Source organism: Seriola aureovittata, chromosome 17, assembly GCF_021018895.1.
Source record: "Seriola aureovittata isolate HTS-2021-v1 ecotype China chromosome 17, ASM2101889v1, whole genome shotgun sequence".
Lineage (NCBI taxonomy): Eukaryota > Metazoa > Chordata > Actinopteri > Carangiformes > Carangidae > Seriola > Seriola aureovittata.
This window is the reverse complement of record NC_079380.1, coordinates 18,593,880-18,615,991: the sequence shown is the minus strand read 5'-3', so window position 1 is coordinate 18,615,991 and position 22,112 is coordinate 18,593,880. Positions and strand designations below refer to the sequence as shown.

General features: G+C 40.8%; 1 protein-coding gene across 2 annotated transcripts in view; it reads right to left on the bottom strand.

The window, feature by feature from the left end:
• prkcbb (protein kinase C, beta b) overlaps positions 1 to 21,750 on the bottom strand; it is a 95,040-nt gene extending 73,290 nt beyond the window's left edge. For both annotated transcript variants that reach the window (XM_056400781.1, XM_056400780.1), the window contains exons 1-2: positions 21,325 to 21,750; positions 19,513 to 19,544 (exon numbers count right to left, since the gene is read on the bottom strand). In XM_056400781.1, the coding sequence (XP_056256756.1) occupies positions 19,513 to 19,544; positions 21,325 to 21,500 (208 nt within the window). In that variant the 5' untranslated portion in view covers positions 21,501 to 21,750. The remainder of the gene's footprint in view (positions 1 to 19,512; positions 19,545 to 21,324) is intronic.
• Positions 21,751 to 22,112: the final 362 nt, after the last annotated feature.

Here is a 22,112-nt window from a genome sequence, read left to right as displayed (position 1 = left end):
GCCGCTAATCTCCCAGCTGGCTGCCATTAAAAGCATCGCAGAAGAGGAGAACACAACAAGATGACATGATTAAAATAGCGCCAGTCAAACCTCAAATGGTGGAAAACAGTGCAGGAAATGAGTCCACTCCACATAGATCTGATGTTTATATCTGTTGCAATTTCTTGATTTTTCAGTGGCGCAGAAGCTTCAGATGCTTCATGCATGTCGTGATTTATTCACTATATCTGCATTTTGTTTATTTCGATACAGAAACTTTTCCACCTCAGGCAGAATAGAAAAACATCTGTGATATTGGATTATTTACATTTTTTTTTTTTTTTACATTTTCAGTTTTATGGGCAAATTGAAAATGTGCATTTAATCACGTGGATAGAAATGCACTTACTGTGGGAAGAAACCCTGAGAGTCCGCTTCAGCCTTGTTTTAGTTTCATATCTCTATCTGGCTTGGCTTTAACGGTATCGACACACAGTTTGAGGCTGATCAACATGTCTGATGTTTCTATAAATAATTGAGAAGCCATAATTCTCCCAAAAAGGGGATCTAAATGATGTGGGAGGCTCCTCCAGCTTCTCATTTGATTTCTCCATAATGATGGAAAAATACGAGATGGATTTTGGAAAAACTGGTCGGTACACACAGTTGAGGTCAGCCACACCCTCTATGAGAATAATGGACTTGCTCTGTGCACGTTGCACATTTGATGTGGAAGCCTGGTTACTTTCTGACCAACGGGAGAAGCTGTTTGCTTGCTAATTGAGGCAATAGATGACGATGGGATTTCACACTGACTGGGTTCACTGACCTCACTACACAACGTCTCTGACTGTGGCCTGGCAAACCTGGCACAGCGTTTAAACGGCACGGAGAAAGGTCTGGGCAAGCCAGACTACTGTTGTTGTTTCTGTTTCTTCCTACTGTCTGAGCGAAGAGGGAACATCCTGATGAGCGGGTTGGAAGACTCAAAGAAGAAGCTGATGCAACAGGAGGAAGACAGGAAGAAGAAGAGCAATATGATGAAGAAGGGAAAGCAAGTAAAAGAAAGTCAATAATCTGAACAAAACATGCCATTCACCTTGGGCACCTCCCCCTGTGTGTGTGTATTCGTGTGTGTATGTGTGTAAGGGCTTATATAAGGGGGCTGAGCAGCCTACGCCAATGTATAAATACCCATGATGCCACTGGTGAAGCAGGGAGAAGGGTCAGAGTGAGTCAGCACACCCATATCACTCCTCCTCTTTCTCTCTATCTCTCCTCTCCATCAATCCATCCTCTCTTCTTCTCTATTCTCCTCCTCCATCTCTACATCTATCTTTTTTTCCATGTTCTTACAGTGTGTCTTTTTATGGGAAAAACACAGAGGATTTCACTTGGCAGGCATACGGTGACCTTCAGGAGGTGATGATCGTAAGACAAGTAACAAACAGCTGTAAACAAAACAAAACAATCAATTACACTTTCACAAACGCGGCCTTTTAAATTGTAGTTCTTTGATGCCAAGATTTCCAAAAGATCTGTCATGCTCTTATGAAAAGCACTGGAGGTTATAAAAGGATTCTGTTCATTTTTCTATTCTATTCATGCTTGTTTTGTCTTTGCGTGTGACTGAGAACAGAGTCCATCTGTTCTTTAAGTGGCCTTGCTGTGTTTTTAATTTCAGAACCACCCAGAGCACAAAGCACAGAGAGACACTTGGTCATTTCCTTTCACTCTTCTCAGAACACACGGTTAAAGTGTTTGTTGCACTCAATTGTTAGCCGACACTGACAGCTGACATGCAATATGTTCATAGCCTGTTTGTGGTGGATTTATCCAGTTTAATTTTATTATTATTTTATTTTCATTTTATTGCCACAGCCTATTCCAGGTATTAAAAAAATGTTTATCTACCTCATTTACTTTTTCAGAAGAATTTTCATAATATATATAATAATCAGAATATAATGACCTGTATATATTTCCTGCTTTTCTGGTAGGTGTAGCATTACCACTCATCAACATTAGCAAGAATAATCTACATTTCATATGTTTAAGTATTGTCTCATTTTTTTTTCTATTTGATAAAATAAATGTTATCACTAAATTGATAGCCATTTTAGATAATTGGATTAAAACTATAGTAAAGAGTATCTGCTCTTACAGTCATATTAGCCTGCTTGCTAGCCTAATAGCTAACCTAATAGCTAAAGTAGTAGCTACTACTTTAGTTGTTGTGGCTGTATTGACATAGCTAAGTAACTTTGTAACTAAGCCACTCAGCTTAGGACAAGCCCACACTTTCACTAAATTGTCAGTGTGCCATCATCGTCATCAGGATCGTGTTTGTCCAAACATGAGAAGCTGTGGCTCAGGAGGTAGAGCGATCGGAAGGTCGGTGGTTCGATTACTAGCTCTTCCAGTCCACATTTGTGTGTGTATTTGGGCAAGATACTGAGCCCCAAATTGCCCCAAATGTATGTGTGTGTGAATATGCATGTATGGTAGAAAAATGCATGAAATGAAAATGAAATATGTGTAGGCAAAAGTGCTGTGTGAATGTGGCACTACGCACTAAAGCGTCTGTCTGCCTTGTGACGTCTTGCACTGAATGTACCGAATGACAGAAAGGAGACCAACAATGTCACTTTCACAGATTGAAAATGAAATGTAGCTCAAGCTCAAAATGATTAAATAATTCAACAACAGCTGTGTGGTAATGACGACAGAGAGTTCACAACTCAACTCAGTCGCAGAGGGAGCGATTCGCACTCCGAGCAATCTGGAAACCCTTGCTTTGGAAATACTTTGGATTTTGGTCAGTAGACGGCAGAACTGTGGAACCTCGAGGGCATGTGGCCAACTTTGACAGCGCTAATGAGAAGTCAACTGGAAGGCTACCACCAACTACCACCTCAGTTCATTGTAGCAACAGGGCGGTGTGGAGTGGCAAAAATCCATAACCCCAGCCACAAGCGAGAAGGAAATAGGGTCAGTTGAAAAGAGTATAGGAGTACAAGTGACTGTATAATTAAATAAAATCTTACAGTTTATTTTAAAATGTTTTAAAGGTGATGAACTACAAATCTTCAAAAAACTCTTGTGTGGAATTCAAATAATTATTTAGCTCAAAATAGTATAAATTAAGGCACAATGTACTGTATTTATTACCAATTCAGTTTTTTTTTTTTTTTAAAGTATATTTTTTTGGGCTTTTATGCCTTTAATGGACAGCACAGTGGAGATTGACAGGAAACAGGGAGGCAGAGAGAGGGGGAATGACATGCAGCGAAAGGCCGTCCGATGCGGGATTCGAACCGGGGCCAACTGCAGCGAGGACTGTAGCCTCTACACATGGGGCGCCTGCTTAAACCACTACGCTACACGACGCCCCTACCAATTCAGTTTTGAACTCATGGAAGAGTGTAGGTTAAAATATGTTTTTCTGACACATGAGCAGAAGCATCGCCATCGAGCCAAGAACAATGTCTCAAACAGACAGAGGAGATACTTTCTAACAGAGTTAGACCTGCTCATCCCCTGTGAGTATCAGTTGACACAGTATGTTATCCCTCCCTATGGTGTACCATGGTACACTCAATTAGAAAAAGAAGAAGAAAAAAAAACAATAAAATTCTGTCTTTTCAGGAGATACTACAGTCTGGCTGGCTTCACACTCCGTTTGATTTCAGTTTCAGCTCTGTGCCAGCGCCGTGAAGAAATTCTGGCACAAGATGATTTTATGTGGTCCAGCTAACACCTCCACCCTTATCCTCTCTCTCATTCACTCCATATCCCTCTGTCTCATTCACTGCATCCCTCTCACTGTCTTTCATTCACTCTGTCTCCTTCTCTCAATTTCTGTCCGTCAGATCCCTCCTGTCTCTCTATTTGTCTTTTTCCTTCCATTCCACTTTCTGTCTAATTTGTTCATCAGTCTTTTTTTCCGTCTTTAATTCTATTTCCCGTTACACTTAATCACTTTCTGTCTCCATCGTACTCTCTTTCTGTCTCTCTCTAATTTTGTTGCATACACACTTTTTGTCAGCCCCACTTAGTTTCGCACTCAGACAGCTGTAAACTTCCAGACCCGGGAGCTGTGTAGGCACAGTCTGCAACTGAACTGCTTCACTGCAGTGTGGATGTTAGGTACCTTGCTTTTGGGCACCTTGATAGAAGTTATGTCTCTATTTCTTCCAAATCAAACTTGCAACCTCGACTAAACGTGACAAATAGGGATTAAACGTAATCATATTAAAAGATTTTCCAAGTAGGGTATTGTTTGATTTCCTTTTCTGTCAATACAATGCCTACATTTAGTTAAAAACGTATACTTTTTAGTTTATCCAAAGTCATAACGTAGTACAAACGGAAGTCGTCAGCCACGCTAGCAGCTCTGTGATGCTGCACTTAAGCACAGTAGAGCGTAAAGCTAAATGCTATCATTTGATAATTAATTTGCCAATAATTTGATAATTAGCAGAAAACGAAAAGTATGGCTGAGGCTTAATGTCATTCATTTGCAGGCGTTTGGTAAAAAAATCAAAGTACTGCTCTCATCATCATGCTGGATGAAAAGTGGATGGGATCACTAAAGCCATTAGGATTCGTCCTCAGGGGACCATGAATATCTCTACAAAATATCATGGCAAGCCGTCAATGGTTGGTGAGATCTTTCAAACAAACCACTAAATTATAATTGAAAGCCTTTGAGTCTAACCGGACACTGGATGTCAAGAGGGCTTAAGGTGGCTTCCTCAGATTGCACTGCTTTGTCTGACCGACGAAAGGATAGACCCAAAGATATTTAGTTTACAGCGATTCATTTGAATATTCGCAAACAACAATGCCGTCTCTTGTCTTCTATTTCCGTGTGTCTGTGTGGAGGGCTCTTAGTTTCCTATCATGGCAGAAGTACATCTACCTCCACAAGATGAACTGAACAGGCAACTGCTAAACACGTCCAGCCAACACGCACGCACGCACGCACGCGCGCGCGCGCACACACACACCACACACACACACACACACACACACACACACACACACACACACACACACACACACACACACAACCCTGTAATCTCCTGTACTGTACATCAGCTTTTCTCCTCTCTCACTCTCTCCACTCTCTCTCTCTCTCTCTCTCCTTCTCCCTCACTCTCAACTCCCCCGCAAACATCACCTGCTGTTTTGGGCCAGACAGCAAGAAAATAACTGAGGCTAGGAAAGTATAAGTTAAGGAAATATGAGGCTTGAATGCCTACATTATGTGCATGTGATTGTTCACGGTATTTAATTTGCTTAAGAGTACAGTCATTATCCTCAACATGCAGTTTTATCTAATCGACCGATTTACTCATTAATTCAGAGAGAGAGAGAGAGAGAGAGAGAGAGAGAGGTTTTTTGAAGAGGATGAGTGAGAGAGTGGGAGAGAGAGGACAGAGGGGTGAGAGTGGAGAGCTGCAGATATTAACAAGAGAGCCGATGAGACTAACGGGTTTGAATACCAAATAATGAACTAAATACAAGTTGTAAAGATGCTGGTGTACATTACATGATGAAAAATAAATGCTGGAACAATACCTCAAGACTGATTTGATAATGCGACTTCTGTCTTCCGGAGAGATGGACGCAAAATCACAGACAACCATAGAAGTTCCTGCGATTTGGATATTGCACTTGGCCGTACGGTGATTTTGATAATATTTTGCTTCGATTCATTGTACAGCCCTAGCAGAGACACCAGGTTGCAGAGGGCATGGTGGCTCACATTTTACCTATATTATACGCACACAAAACCTCGGCAGGGTACAGTAGAGAAAGAATCTGATTGGTTTTATTTATTTGCCAATAAAAATCCATTAAAATATGCCCAGATCAGTTAAAATCTCTAGAGGTAGATACTAATCAGGCCCTAAACTGATGCTAAAGTGTAGTCATGTAAGATGAAAGATAGAAATGGTCACTGAAAAATGTTTCCTCAATAAACTTAGCTAGGTAAGTTGTGTGTCGTGTATCATATTGTTCCACAGCCTACAGTCTGTGCATTTTTTTCTTTGCAGCTGTGACTTCGCAACTGTGATGAAACTGTTTTTGTAGTTCTCGCTTCTCCCTTTATCTCCCTTGTCACAGCTACACAACAGGACATACAGTTTGATGCTAACTTGTTGTAGTTACCAGTATTATTGCAACAGAAACAAACAAAAAACAACAGCAGTAAAAGCATAATAAGTAACTAGAGCGATTAAACAGAACTAGTATTATTCTAATAAGCTAATAAATAGGAAAATTGCATGTGTGAGTGTGCGTGTGTGTGAATCTTAGACTGTGTTAGGAGAAAGACATTAGTTCTTAAGTTAGCTCGTATGTGTGTGTGTGCTTGAGGGCAGGGCAGGACATAGTATACAACATCCAGCTCGATGCTTGGCAACAGACCAGTGGTGCCTGGCTGCTGCAGCTGCTCTTTATATGTGCAGACACACAAACACACACATTCGCAAAACATAAACATATTTTGACAACGAATGTAGAAATCATGACAGGCAACTCAGCGACGGACAATCTATTGTCCTGCCCATCTCTCTTGTCCTTCGTTCAAATTCAAACGTAAATGTGCTTTAATGCTGTGACAGGAAATACACCGTGGGGGTTATGGAGGGTGGTTATAGTCATCTACAAAGAAGAAATGAAAGAAAATGATGTCAAAGTGAAGAAACCGTAGGTTGATGATGTTTAAATAAAACACCCTCGTACTTATTTTAGTGATAGAGCAGACATCACAAACGCAACATTATTCTGTTCGTAAACTGACTGAGAGATGGACAGGAAACAATAAAAGGGAACTAATGTGGACGGGCTGCAGGAGTTAAAGTGAAAGAGAGAGAAAGGGACAGATGACAGAGAAAAGGCAAGAGATGTGTGGAGGGAACAACACAAAAGGAGAAGTCAAATGCAGAAAGTCAAAAAGACAGAGGAACAGGGAGAAAAAGAGGTCTGGGATCACTGCACTCCTGTCGGCTCGTGTCCCTGTTGCTAGGTTACCATCTATAGACGAATGGGTTAAAGGATCTCAGGAGCAACAGTGACATAGTTAGCTGGTCTCCATCAGACAACGTCACACACACACAAACACACACACACTGTAGACAAATACACAGAAATGGAGCAACCTTGAAAACCATGTTTACTCATACTCAGATTTAGATTTGCCATTGGTTTAAGAATATGTGTGAATACACAGACACACACCACATAGATAAACACACCATCAACAGACAGTCCAAAGTTGGAGGGAGTCTTCCTTGCTGTGAACTTAAGAGAACTTATTTAGTCTAGAAACAGACGTGTCCTGAAATAAATGGTTTTCACTGCCAGGGATGCTTGTAGGTTAAAAACATCATTAAGTCACTGAAAAAAAACAACAACTATAAATTGCCCTAAAATAACCAAACAAACTTTTCAACAAACTTTGTTTAGCTTTAAACTCCAGTTTTGTTCCAAGGTTTTGAATGAGTAACAACACTTGGACATGAACTATGAGGTTAAAAACAAAGAGGTATGCGTTAGTGTGCTGCTAATTGCTCTACAAATTAACAACCTTCAGCTGGTACGCTCCTCCCTCCTCCCGTTCATTTCCGAGGATAATGACATGCGATCTATATTGTCGTTTATGCCTGGTTAAAGAGGGAGCGCAGCACCTTCACCACCATGTGTGAAACTCCAACCAATGTGACTGGATATCCATTTTGCAGAAAAATGATTCTGAATTCACCATCACTGTTACACAATATTTAGTCCAGAACCTGACCTCCTGTCCTGGAAATTACATCATAGTTTCATACTCAGTTTGGAACCAAACCCATCATACGATTGCAGCTTTTTTCAAAGAACACTTTCAAACCCACAGCAGTATCTCTGCCCCAGCAGTTAGTAATCCAGGTGGGCCATCCCACCTACACACCATGATTCACATTTTAGACATTTAGCTCATCTCGTCATCAACACCAATTTGCCCTGAGTGCAATGGATCGGGTTCAATTCAAAGATCGGCTTCATTACAAACAACAAATACAGATCGGTGCAAAGGTGCTGTGGCAGTGATCATGTCGGAAACAAGTGCCGTGAAAGTGAATAACAAGCAGAGGGGCATATGATGTGACTGTGGTGAGAGTAATGTGGGTGGAACCAAGTTTGAAACACACCTTTACTGACTTTACTCACACCTGAATTACACAAACCTGGTGCCTCTGCTGCTGGACTTTCTCTCTTTTTTTAGGTGATGGCATACGAGAATAATGCTGAAACAGTATCACAAAAATAATCCCAAGATGCAAGGTGAGGGTGCAACATCACTCAAACATATCCAGGATCTTGAACCACATGAAAAAGAATAATACATTTAAGCCTTAAAACTCAACAATTTTGCTCATGTTAGTACTTTCTTTCAAAACTTCCCCATGTGCATTCATTATACTAACAACTTCAACACCTGTTTATCATCTAATACTGTATATACACATACACACACACACAATGCATACTGCATTCACATCTACTTTTATGTACTGTATGTATATTTTGATTTTGATAGTCTCTCATATGCATCCCTTTACCAGGCGAAGTCCTGTTATTTCCCAGTAAAATTCCTCTTGTCTGTTGAGTAAAAACATTGTGACACAGATCAAAGCAGTGTATTGTAAATGCTAATTATCATTCTGATCTATCATTCTGATCTATCATCTGACTTTGCTCTTTGCTTCACATTAACTACATGACAGGGCCAAAGACTGAGGCCAGCCCAGACTATTTTATCAGACAATTAATTATAATCAGAGTGACTTTATTTTGAGACTGGTGAAATATTGTAGGCCTATATCAATGTATGTTCACACCAGGTAAAAAAAGGAGACCCATAGCGTCAGTGCTGCATCACAAACTTTCATATCCTACTCAAAGGAGCATTATTGATGCTTGCATTACCTGCCAGAGTAGCTGGTAGAGGTCACCAATCTACCAGCCACAGGCAAACTGAACCATGTCCCCTCTGTGCTGTAGGGAAGCAGCTATTGGCAGTGTTAAGTGTAGGCGATTGCACTCTCTGGGACTGGCACGGATTCACAGTGAGTTAGCACCTGTTAATGTGTTACAACCATGCAAAAATGTCAACAACCAACAAGATTCTGGTTTAACAAGCGGACATTTTGGAATATCACAATCTTAGCATTATTTAATATTTAAGAGTAGTTACCTTTATCTGACAAACAGTTGTGCACTATAAAGCAGGAGTCAATTGGTTCCAGTCATTAGTCAGCTGCAGGATGATCACCTAAATGACTAAGTAGGTCTTTTGTAAGTGCTTTCCAAAATGACCTATATGACTGCTCCAAAAAAGATTCAATTGTGTTTTCTGATCTGCAATCCCTCTGATTAGGTTATAGTTACAGTAAGTTTAGGCAACTAAACCTACTTGGTTAGTCAGGGAGACTGCCCACAAGAATAAAAGAAACCTACAAAGTCTGATGTATATCTAGTGTGTTGGAGTCATGCAACCATTAGTACCTCCCCCCTAAAAGACTTTACAGTAGTAACATGTCATGCCACTACTTCTGCCTTTGCCATTTAGAGAGGAGAGCAAGTACTTGCAAGCTTGCACGAGGTCACTTGTCAGTCTCTTTTGAGGACAGCCTTTGATTTTTATGCTAGTTTGTAATGAACAGAGGAAGTATTGAGTATGTTCTTCTTCCCAGTTTCTTTCAAACTTACAAACACAATGTTTCCTATACATTGATTTATTTTTGGCAGCTTCCACAATATGAACATTGACCATCACATTGACTTTCTATATCTTTTACAATTTCAAATGGGTAACGTCTTATTTCATTTTTGAGCTGTGTGTAGCACATTGATTAACTCAGCCCCTCCTGCCTCTCATAAAGTTATTACTGTCCCATTCTGTGTGCCTGTCATTCATGCTCTCACTGGCCTGCCCTGTGGGAAACACAGCAGGTTTAAGGACTGTTTCATAGAGTGTTGATGGCACAGAAGTAGGTCTTATTATCTCTAGATCCTATGCTAGCATCATAGCAATCTCAGTCTCTCTGTCAGCCAGTCGTGTTTTTTTCCGAAATGCTTTAACAACTACCCAATGGATTTCCGTGAAAACTAGAGGATGAATCCTGACTTGATCTTGTGATCTTTCTTCTAGTGCCACCGGAAGGTCCGAGTTTTCAGATATCCTATAAATTATCTCAACATTGACCAGAAGATGAATCTTACTGACTTAGGTGATTCTCTGACCTTACTTCTAGAACCACCATGAGATCAACATTTGTGTCTTTGAGTGAATGGACCTTGGTACACACATTTATGTCAAAGTGGAGATGAAATGTACTAACTTTTGTTATAATTTCAGTCAGCCTTTGACTTTTCATCTAGCCCTATCATTGGGTTAATATTTCAATTTTATCCAACAATTTGATTTATTATGAAATACCAGAAAAACTCATTAATATCAGGTTCAACTGTACCAATGTTAGCATGTTAAACTAAGAAGTAGACTCATCTGGTTTTTAAGTTCACAAATTTAACAGGACATGTGACAACAGCAGTTGTGATAGCGTCTTCCCTTCTAACAGTGATAATTCACATTTTGCTAATTTTGTCGATCTGAGGAGGAAGAACTTGTTGCTGGTGTCCAGTCATTTTCTGTTTGCCTGTGTGTAGGCTGTCAAGTCAAACAAGCTTGACCCACATTGGCTGTCTGATCTGTCCCAATATGTCTCCAAGGTGTCACCGTGGCAACGGGTGTACTATTGCCACAAATGTCAGCAGCAAGGACAACCAAGCCCTGAAGGAGATTGTCTGTCAATCTGTAGCTGAAAGTGAGTACAAGCACACACACACAAACAAACACACTCTCAGTGATCAGACTCTTCAGATGTGTGAAAGTAGATCAGAGCAAAAAGGAGCTGGCCCTCACTGACAAGTAAAATTAGACTTTGTCACACACACACACACACACACACACACACACACACACACCTGTGGAACAACACACACAAATGCATCAGATAGCCACCACCAATGGGCTGATAAACAGAAACAGTGAGAACCCCTGTTTTAAGGTCGGCTGTTTTACATTCTCTCTGTATGAGTAGTCATAGTCACATATGCATGAACACACACGGACACAAAGCCACACAACAGCCCTTTAACACCCTCCACATTAAACTGAGAAGAGGAAGCAGTTGGGGGAGGAAACACACTAGGTGTTACTGTAGAATGACTGTCAGAAAACTAATACTATAAACAAAGCCGTAACGGAGTATCAGTTTACATGCATGTTTACTGAACGCTGAAGAGCCGATAAATACTAAAGAGCAACCTGTTTAATCTTAGATCCTGGTCCCATTGTATTTCTGCATTACCTCCCTAATTACTGTATTAATGACTTCATTTTTTCTTTTGTTTATTAGTTTGTTGAAATTTCACTGATAATTATTTGAACTGTTTGGTTGCACTGCTTAATTCTGTCATGATAAATTAAATGTGGGCTGCTGCACTTGCATCACATTTACATTAATGCGGTACAGAATCAGCTAATGCTCTAATCTGGAGCTTCAAATGGGGTGCAGCAGTAGAACAACATTCAAAACCTACACAGAAGCATTTTCTCCTCTAGCAATAATCAGAGTGAGCCTTCCCACCTTAAACATATGATTCATTTTATGTTGTTGTGTGCCGTGAGCACAAGCTGTTTAGGATGCAAGTTTGTTGTGTCTGAAAAGCACCAGGGCACTGAGGGAAAAATCAATGCACTATAATGCTACAATATTTTTGGCTCTATCAATAAGCTGACGGAGGCTTGCTATCAGTGTTGTTATATGCACTACAACAGCTGGCATGACGGACTGCACAATGGTGCTGTATAACATGAACTCTTGAAAATGCTTGTATTGACAAGTCTTGACAAGCTGTTTGGACGCGGTCACTTGTTTTACTGACAATAATCAGGAGACTGACTTCAAGCACTCACATACTGCATCGGAGGTTTTGCTGCCACAGTAAGGATGCATGACAGGTATTTACCAGTACCAGTATTCATACTGGTATTTTTGGCCATGTTAGCGCCATGGGTTAGGTATGGCAATGTCTGTCCGTTGGTCTGCCAACCAGCCAGACTCATCATTACATTGGCTGAGACTGAAATATCTCATAGCAAGGATTGCCATGAAATTTTGTACTGACATCCATGTCTCTGTCAGGATAAATTGTAATCATCTGACCTTTCCTCTTAAGCCATCAATTCAATTTGTTTTATGACCAAGCTACGAAGCTAATGACATTCCCATCAGTTTCAGCTGTACTTGTTCGGTAATTAGCAGGGAAACATACTATAATAAGATGGTGGAACACTTAACTTCAATTTCACTGTTACAGTCAAAATATAATTTCTTATGATGAAAACAGCACTGCAACCATGTGACAATAAAAATGTCCATTAAAATGCCACACTAATGAACCTCCACACAACTCAGGGTCTCACCCTCCTCCACTTTTTTTTTTTTAAGTCCACAATATCACACCTTCTGATCGACAACCGAGCCTGATGAAGCAGATGTGAAATGCGCCCAGAAATGTCTATTAATTTAAAGTCCAGCCTGTTCTTCCGTTTTGAAAAAAACAAACAATTACTCTCATCAAATACTCTACAGCACAGAAATAGGCAATCGAAGGACACGTTTTCACTGCAGGTTTTATAAAATGATTTCACATAACTGTTATCAAAGAAAGAAAGAAAAATAAATTTTCCCAAATTTTTTAATAATAGGCTTCTAATGCTTCAAATGGTGGCTCTCTGATGCCGTAGTATGCATTTATTTCACATAACAAGAGAAAAGCTGAATATTTTTAAAATATTCAAAACCTACAAGCCCCAGAACCCCAGAGTTTAACATCTTTATTCTCCGATCAATGCTGTCTGTTATCTCAATAAACACCTCTATCTGCCTCTGTCGCTTTTTAATCCTTGCTTTTTTTCCGGTGCTTTCCAATGTTCTCCCTTCACACCTACACACTCAGTCCTCCCCCCTCTTACATCCCCCACTCCACTCCCCCATCCATCTATCCATCCATCCATCCCATTTGGTGGTACTCTCAGTGGAACACTTAGGCTATTTATAAAAGCATCAAAGCCCACAGTTTCCAACACACAGCCACTGGAGAGAAAGGGGGAGATAGAGAGAGAGAGATGGAGGGAGAAGTGGGAAGCTGGAGGAATGGCTGAAGAAGGAGAGAGGGGGAACCAAGAGGCACAAGGAGGGAGAGAAACAGAAATATGGGGAGAAAGAGAAGTAGGAAGGGTAGGGAGAGAGGATAATGGCCAGAGATCGAGAAAAGAAAGCTGGAGGGAAAGGGGGAAGAGAACACAAAGATGGATGACAAGCAAAAAGAGAGAAAAACTGGAAAAAAAAGAGAGCGTAGGATTGAAAAAGAGAGTTGTAGGTCAAAAGAAATCGGGGAAACAAAGAACACAGAGGAGGTGGAAAAACAAAAGACTGGATGACAGAGTCAGATAGGTTTTTAACCACTGTTCTTGCTTCAGGATCTCAATGATACACCTCAACATCAAGTCTGTGTGTGCATTCATTTGTGTGTGTGTGTGTGTGTGTGTGTGTGTGTGTGTGGTGTGTGTGTGTGTGTGTGTGTGTGTGCGTGCGTGCATGTGTGGGAGGGAGGTTTTGGATCCGGAGACCTCCCGCCCACACAGGTTGGAGTTGCAGAAGCACCTGAGCTGCGTTCGGCACCGCCAACAGACATCAGTGTTTGCAAATGTTCACTAACTCATTTGAACCTGAGTGCGCTCATGAAAAGGAAAAAAACATATTATATGAATCCAGAGGAACTGTGGGCACCGTGCCCAACTGCCGCTTGATGGTTGCTGCTGAAAGCGAGAGACACCCGATTAAACCTGAACACAAAAGACGCCATCAGTCAAAGGGAAGATTGAATTGTGCTTTTTGAAAATACATACATTTTTCCTTTGGAAGAGTCCTAATAGCTGCAGCAAACAACACCTTTATGGCTTGTTTTAGGCGCAATCAACACTCCGTGCCTACACCATTTAATCTCTCCCTCTATCTCTCGCCTCTTTTCTACCTCTTCCTCCCTGTCCATTATCTCCTCTGCCTGGCAGAAAAATCTCACCCACCACTCTGCTGGAGTGTCATTCCTGCATACCTTTCTCACTCAGTTTCAACCATCTGCCTTGGTTAATTTATTCTGGTTTTTAGAATATACAGAACGTAACTGAACAGACCACTCGATTTTTGTGCAATCCTCTTGATCCACAACATGATCAAATTCTTTTCTTAAATTATACAGAACACAAAAAATGCACCGCGATTCATTTTAATGGCATCATCAGCTAAAGCACAGCATGTTACAGCGTGCACAAGACCTCATATACACTATAAAAGGATTACATTTAGGATGCTGAACAGAATGGTGGATTGAATACATTATGGAGAACTTATTGTAGCATGCATCTCCTCTATTTCTGCCGTGATCTATCCTTCCTCAATCTTCATCAGTTCTCCTTTTTTCGAGCCTATCCTCCAATTTCTTCCCTGTTTTCTACACACTGTACAGTATGTTCTCTCTATGTTTGAAATTATATCATATGACAAGACTGCAGAGAAAACAGCACTTTTTTGTTATTGTCCCCAAAGACATGTAACATGTCTTTTATCCATCTGTTTTTCCCCGTGCTTGCTGAGCTACTTTTATTGGAACTTCCAAGGAAATCACTTGTAATCCTCCTCTCCTTCCTACGTCCTTCACACTCACTTTCTCCTCTTTTTGTCCCTCCCTTTTCCTATGAATTCTACCCCCATCTTCCTCGAGCCCCTCCACCCTTGTCATCTCTCATCTCATCATCCTATTTTCCATCTTTTCTCCAATGGATTCTTCCTATTTTCCTCCTTATTCCCCAATTTGCAATGTTTCTTACACTTCCTGCCACTCAGCCCCCGCTCTCCAATCCCTTTCAAGCTCTCTAAAGGGATAATTTACCCCAACTCATTATTAACACACTCATTTAGGAACATGTGCATAAACACACACGCAAAACCAATCACATGGAAGCAGGAGAGCACACACAGTTCTGCACAAGCAGCCATTAAGGAAATAAGTGCTCACCGGGTCATTAAATGGAGCATGGATCACATGCACACGCTCACACAAACCCCCAACATGAAGAAGCATAAAATATGCTCAAAACTCTCACACACACTTCTTAGAAACACCACATTACATAATACAAGCTGCTGCCGCCCTTTGAGTCCCACACTCTTTCTAGTGTATGGAAAACTAAACAGCCGAATCCCACTGAGGCATTACAGTTTATTGTTTACAGCAAAAACAACGCTGAGGCAATGAGCTGCTCCAACCAATACTGTATGTGGAGTTACACAATATGCAAAACCCAACCAGCCTCGAGGCCTGTATTGGCAGTAACAGGCTGCACAAACCACCTTCCTTTTTTAATTCCTCATGTATGTATGTTATTATATTTCCCATCAGTGACAAAACACTGATGAAAATTAAGGTGTAGATTGGATGGACAGGCAAGTGACATTTTTTTCCCCTAATGAATTTCTATTTCAGTATCTAAAACTCACATCCTTTAAGCTTCAGAGGTGGCTGCTTAAAGTCTTGGTTTTCATAAAGAATTTGTGGCTGTAGTTGAATTACTGGCAGTTAGATTCATGCACACGGACCCCACAGATGGAGCGGTGGGTTATGCTGCTGAAGTGGTGTGAGAATTTCCTGTGGTAGTTTTGATGCCTTTCTTCTCGCACCAAAACTTAAAACGGCTCACCGGACAGCATATTCTCTAAACGACAGGCGCTGACTGGTGTGTGATGGAACGTTAAATTTTCGCTCAACTCAAACGATACAGTTCAATGACTTCAAAGTTATATGTATCACATCAGCTGACTGTCAGTAGAAGACTCTGAAAAGATGACAACACACTACTGTTTGCACCACATCCTTCTTGGGCATGCATAACTACCACAAACTGTTGCTGACTGCCAGGGCTGCTTTCTGAAACCTGTTCTGAAGTTCACAGCTAAACCATGGACACCAACAGCAAAGATTACAATTTTTTTTTTTTTTTTTTCCCATCACTTAGTTTCCAAAAAGCAAAGAAAAGTACCACATATCCAAATCTAACATTGTTTTTTCACTCATGAGAAGTCAGAATGAAAACCAGGAGGAACAAATGTCAAATGCTGCTAATGAAGCTTGGCTTTGTTCAGCCTATCTACAACCATTCAGGCCAACAGTTGCAAGAAACAAGCCGTTGATTTAATTTACAAAATTATAATCAGCCCAGTACGTAATTTATAGATAAATATGATCAGTATGACCTAAACCATTATGTGGAAACTTGGGCCAACATTTGGGTCAAAATAGCACGATACATTTAAAGTGTAGACATTCAATTGAGCGTATGATCGTCCTCTTCCAGATCACCAACAGCTTAAGCAACCAAAACGTAGGGGGTCAAAGATCAGAGCTAAAAAACTCTCTGATACTAGAATCAGGTAGGGAGAGGTATGAGACAGAAAACGTCACATTAGTGTGATCAGTGAAACATGATAAGGGAGAGAAGATCCGATTGAGGTAATGAGCGCCCAATCGATCCATAGATTACTGTAAGACAGTAATGGCACTGATTTTTCCATTCAGGTCACAAACTGCTAATAAACACACCAGCGACAGAGGTGTTGTAGGAAAAACGTGCCAGATCTTATCGATGGTTTGACCTTTCATTGACCATAAACACTGTGTCTCTCACATTCTGCTTGGAAGAGTCAGTAATGTCAGTAACAGTAATGTCGAAAATAAAAGCTTCAATTTTTTAAAAGTTTAAACACAATTTAATGTGAAAAACTGTCACCATCATAAACCTGTGAAATCCTACAGCAGAGTAAATGATGCTGCATACACAAACACCCTCCATTAAGTTCTGTGAGAACTATGTGACTGTCAAACAAACACAACCATGTGAAGCTGAGAGGCAAAGCACACCCAAACACTGATCTTTCTCTTCCCTCCAAGTGTGTGTGTGTGTGTGTGTGTGTGTGTGTGTGTGTGTGTGTGTGTATGACCTTGCAGAGGAATTCCCTTTCTCCCTGAGCTCCTGGGAGATGATACCCTGCTCCAAATGGACAAATGAGTCAAGAGCATCTCAGGACATACACACAAACACACATACCTGATGGAAGAAGGTAAGTGCAAACTGTTACTAAGTGCTAAGTCACTCACATTCACACATGCACACACTCAAACACACATATTACAGTTATTTTGGACAGCAGCTGGCGTTACATCTGAGACTTTAGATGAAAAACACTCCTTTTGTCCTCCCCCCAGTGCCATCTCCTAGCTGTGGTATCAGAGTGTACAGGTGCCCCACACACCTGCAACACACCCCTTCCTCTCCAGAGCCATCAGGGTCCCTATGGTGCAGTGGATGCATCCCCCGAAGGACACTATTGACCTATTACATATCCACATAGGCTAATTACCAGCTAACCCACTGCTGTATTGAACAGCTTTTCTTCCATCCTTCAGCATATAGACAGTTGCATCTGAATGTTTCACTGTTGCTAGGAGACGTGCAAATCCTTGGACATATCTAGTTGGCTGTTAATACAAGTGGAAAAAACATAGACTTCAAGCAAATTGAAAAAAAAAAAAAAGCACAAAAGCTCTAAGCACCTCCACATTTTTGTCAGCTAGATGATGATAGTTTATGTCTTTTCCTGTAGCAAATTGGATGCTGAATCTGTCTCTACTGCGTTAAGATGATGGACAAAATACAGTATAGAGAGGGAGAAAGGGACAAAGGGGGAAGAGAGGAAAGACAGCACAGTAGCAAACTGGGTCTGAACCTTTCCCCCACTTATCTCTGTAATTATTTAACACGGCCATCTCAAGGTTACATAACACAGAAACACAGAAGGAAAGTCATTTACTTAATTAAACAATGCTTTTACAAGTTGTTTACATGTTCTTGGGAGATCAAGTTTTCTCAGTATGGTGTCAAAACATGCTGAATCCTCCAGTACTCACAATCTTCATCAGTTTCCTGTGATAAGACAACAGGGACCCACAAAATCAGATGTCTTGCTACACTTTGTCACTGCAGGAAGTGAACCCTATATCTCTGTTGATGAACTGGAGACCAAATGAGTAAACTTCAACCACTAACTTTAACCTCCATTGGGTCCAGGCAGTTGAATTTGGAGGTTTGTCTCAGAACATTTCTTGCTCACTTATCTCTTAAAGTTGTTACATATACAACAAGCCCTTTTCACAGCAGACATTTTGACATGTCACAGTAGGAAGTAATAAAACTAATGATGGCTGAATTCCATTTAGCTCCTTCAGCTTCCTGCCTCCCTGCCCCCTGCCACGACTCCCTGGGACACTTAGAACAGAGCCACTGATAATGTTATTAGTAACACCTGTGTTTTTCCTATCGTAACAAAATGTCTAAAAAAGCCTATCTTATCCTATCCTATCTCGTTTTGGGTTTTTCTCACTACATTTTTGATGGTACAGCAGGGAGTGTTATGGCTCAGTCAATGAACAAAGTGGAGGCATTACAGATATAATATTTATTTTTTCCTGAGCCTTGGTCACCTTCCTGCTATACATAACTAAATCTACACCTACAGTATGCTTCACTTTATGAATCAAGTGCCAAAATCCTGCCTCCACTTCCAGACCTGCCTGTGTTGCTCTATAATGTTTCCCACTGATCTTTAAAGAAAGCTGAAACCTTTTACCTAATGACTTCAACATGCTTTTATCTTTAACAAAGATACAGAACACTTTTCTAGCATCTAACAATATTCCATCCCTAAAAATACTATTGTCCAATCTTTCTGTTTATCAGTATTTCTTTCACTCCAGTATGGAGTAAGTTTTTAAAACTGCAGTCACTTCCAAAGGAAAAGAAGTTTAAAGCACGGTGTTGGTCCTGTGTCTTTGTGCTATATCTTTATCAATTGGAGGCTTCTGAAATCAAGGACTAAAACAGAAGAACAAAAACAAGAGCTCAGAAACTCAGTGTTCACTTGAGCACTCTGACAAAAAGTAAAGAAGATGAAAGGAAGAAAGATAAAATAGGTTAGAAAGAAAGAAGCAAAGCAAATGAAAAGGAAAAGCAGGCAGTGGAAGGGAGTGAAAGGTGATGAAGACAGGACAGAAGAAAAAAAAAGATAGGATTAGGGAGATGAAGTGTAACATTATATTTGCAATCTGAACACTGAAATGAGAGCACTGAACGGAGAAAGAGAAACAAAACAATGAATGAACGTAGGGCCAACAAAGTTAACATCCAATAATTTGCCTGTGTGTGTGTGTGTGTGTGTGTGTGTGTGTGTGTGTGTGTGTGTGTGTGTGTGTGTGTGTGTGTGTGTGTGTGTGTGTGTGTGTATTTAATCCACCTACCCTGACACTGGAATCCCTGCTTGCCAAAACCCCTGTGGAGAGAACATACACAAAAAACATGTTGAATGTTGTTCTAGCACAGGCGTGTATACACAAACACACACACACACACACACACACACACACACACACACACACACAAGTTTGAGAGAAGAATTCTGAAACCCCCTCTCTTTGCCTCAAGATATTTGCATGATGGCAAATGTCAAACACTGTCTGCCATTTTTGTGCTGCGCTTAAGATTTCCATCCAAATACATATTAAACACACACTAACACTCACACACTGAGTTAGGTAGCAAGGAAATTCGATTATTATTCGATTATTGTATAAACAGTACAGTTATTTACTGAGGTCAACTTAGGTCCACAAACACACCCATACTAACTGTTCTGTTGGGCAGGACTGTTGATGCCCCAGGGCGACATAAGGTTAACCACACCTAGTCAAAGGTATGGAGAATGCTGGGACGTGCATGTGCACGCGCACACAAACACACACACACACATACACACACACACACACACACACACACACACACACACACGCCAACACACACTCAGCCCTGCTCATTTTCATATTGTAGCTACAAATAGATAATCTCTCGGGGTAAGAAATCACTCAGTGTTCTCATTGTTCTTTTTCATTATGCTTATTGACCCAGATAAATAGATAGATAGATAGATAGATAGATAGATAGATAGATAGATAGATAGATAGATAGATAGATAGATAGATAGATAGATAGATAGATGGATAGATAATCTAACAGGTCAATCAGTTACACAGGGTGCACAGTGTTCCTCCGTTTGGGGGTATTTACAACCACTGAGACCATCCCATTAGATACCCGCCAACACACACACAATCTTCTAGGTCAAATCATTTAGCCATTCACAAATTAAAAAGCCCATCACAGGACTTAAATAATGGTTGTATTGGGAATAGTGCAAAGCACAGATAATAATAAACGCGATAAATTAGGCCAACCTAGAGACAGAAACTCATTTAATAATCCAAGCGCAGGGCCATATCACTGTCTAGTAAACCCGGTGGGCTGCATGGTGACATGTCTGAACAGGTGATTGAGAGGAGAAAATGAAGAGAAAGGGAGGAGGAGGACTGCTGAAGTTGTGTCAGCAGCAGCATCAGTGTTTGACCCATGTGAAACACTTTGTTACCACTCAGGCTTTTCCTCTGGCTGCAGTTCATTGTTTCGCACAGCTTTTGGAGAACATGTTTCATTTTTTCTCACCCTCTCGCAGTTCCTCTGCCTACTTAATACCATCAAACAATGGTCTGCAGCTATTCCTTTTTCTTTTACTGGCGCTGCCCACATATCTGTCTTCCCTTCTGCCCTACCTTACACATATAGCATCAACAAGTACAAGAATAATGCTGAAATCGATGTTTATTTTGAGAAACCTGTGTAACCAGTGCAGCCCTCCCACTTTTTTGCTGCTGTAACTTAATGATGTAATAATATCAAACACTGGAGTCTACAACCATTTTGTCTTTTTCATCTCTCTAACTTAGCTTTTCTCATTCAACCTGTTCATTAAATTATGAATTAGACTGCACTAAAGGAAACTTGTCCTTTCCTTTTCTTCTTCCTTTATACTCCATCTTTTGGTCCACCCACCTCTGACTAAAAAGGCTTTTATTTTTCAAACAGTTAGCTAAATACAATAAAGACTACTTATTTTTCTTTGTCTTCATAGCATCAATAACAATAACAACATTAAACTAACTAAAATAAAGGTATGTTAAAAACGGCTCTCAGCAGGCTACATTCCTGTGTCCGCTCCTCACCAGATGAAGTCGGTGCAGTGGCTGCAGAAGGTGGGCTGCTTGAAGAAGCGCGCGATGAATTTGTGGTCCTTCACCTCGTGCACGTTCTTCTGGCGGAGGGCACCCTGGCGCGCGAAGCCCCGCATGGGCTGGCGGGGTCCATCCTCCCCGTCGCTGTTGGCCGCCGAGTCTGCCATTCTCCGTGCAGCTGTCTTTATTTTTACTTTAACTAACCAACGGAAGTTGTTGGTGTCGAAAAAAGGGGTTCTGAGGTGGCAAAATCGTGTGTTGTTCCGAGTAGAGGAGTTCGGACTTGTGGTGTCGCGATCAGCTGATGGTTAGTTTTCGGTAGTTTGTTTGGGTTTTGGTTATCTTGTCCTGCCGTTGATTAGACTGGCTGCCGCTGCGCTGATCACACTCCGCTTCCTCCTTTTCTTCTGAGCGCTCCGAAAGTAGCTGAGAGAGAGAGAGACAGAGAGAGAGAGAGAGAGAGAGAGACAGAGAGATTTAACTGGCTGACTTTACCTTGACATTAAAGGTAGAGTTATTTTGAGAGTTTGAACTGTAAAAGCTAATTTATTTATCTCTAAGCTCTGTCACAGTTTACCTTAAATTGCAGTTTCATGAGTTTATCAAATGTCACTAAAATATGACTTTGAAATACCAGGTATTCTCAAAGCTGATGGATGCTTTTGCCTATCAAATATTTAAACAGGATCTGTATGATGAAGGGATATTTTTACCCTATCAATTTCCCATGTCATGCTAAAGGTTATGATAAAATTGAATGAAGTGAATTTATTTTGCCT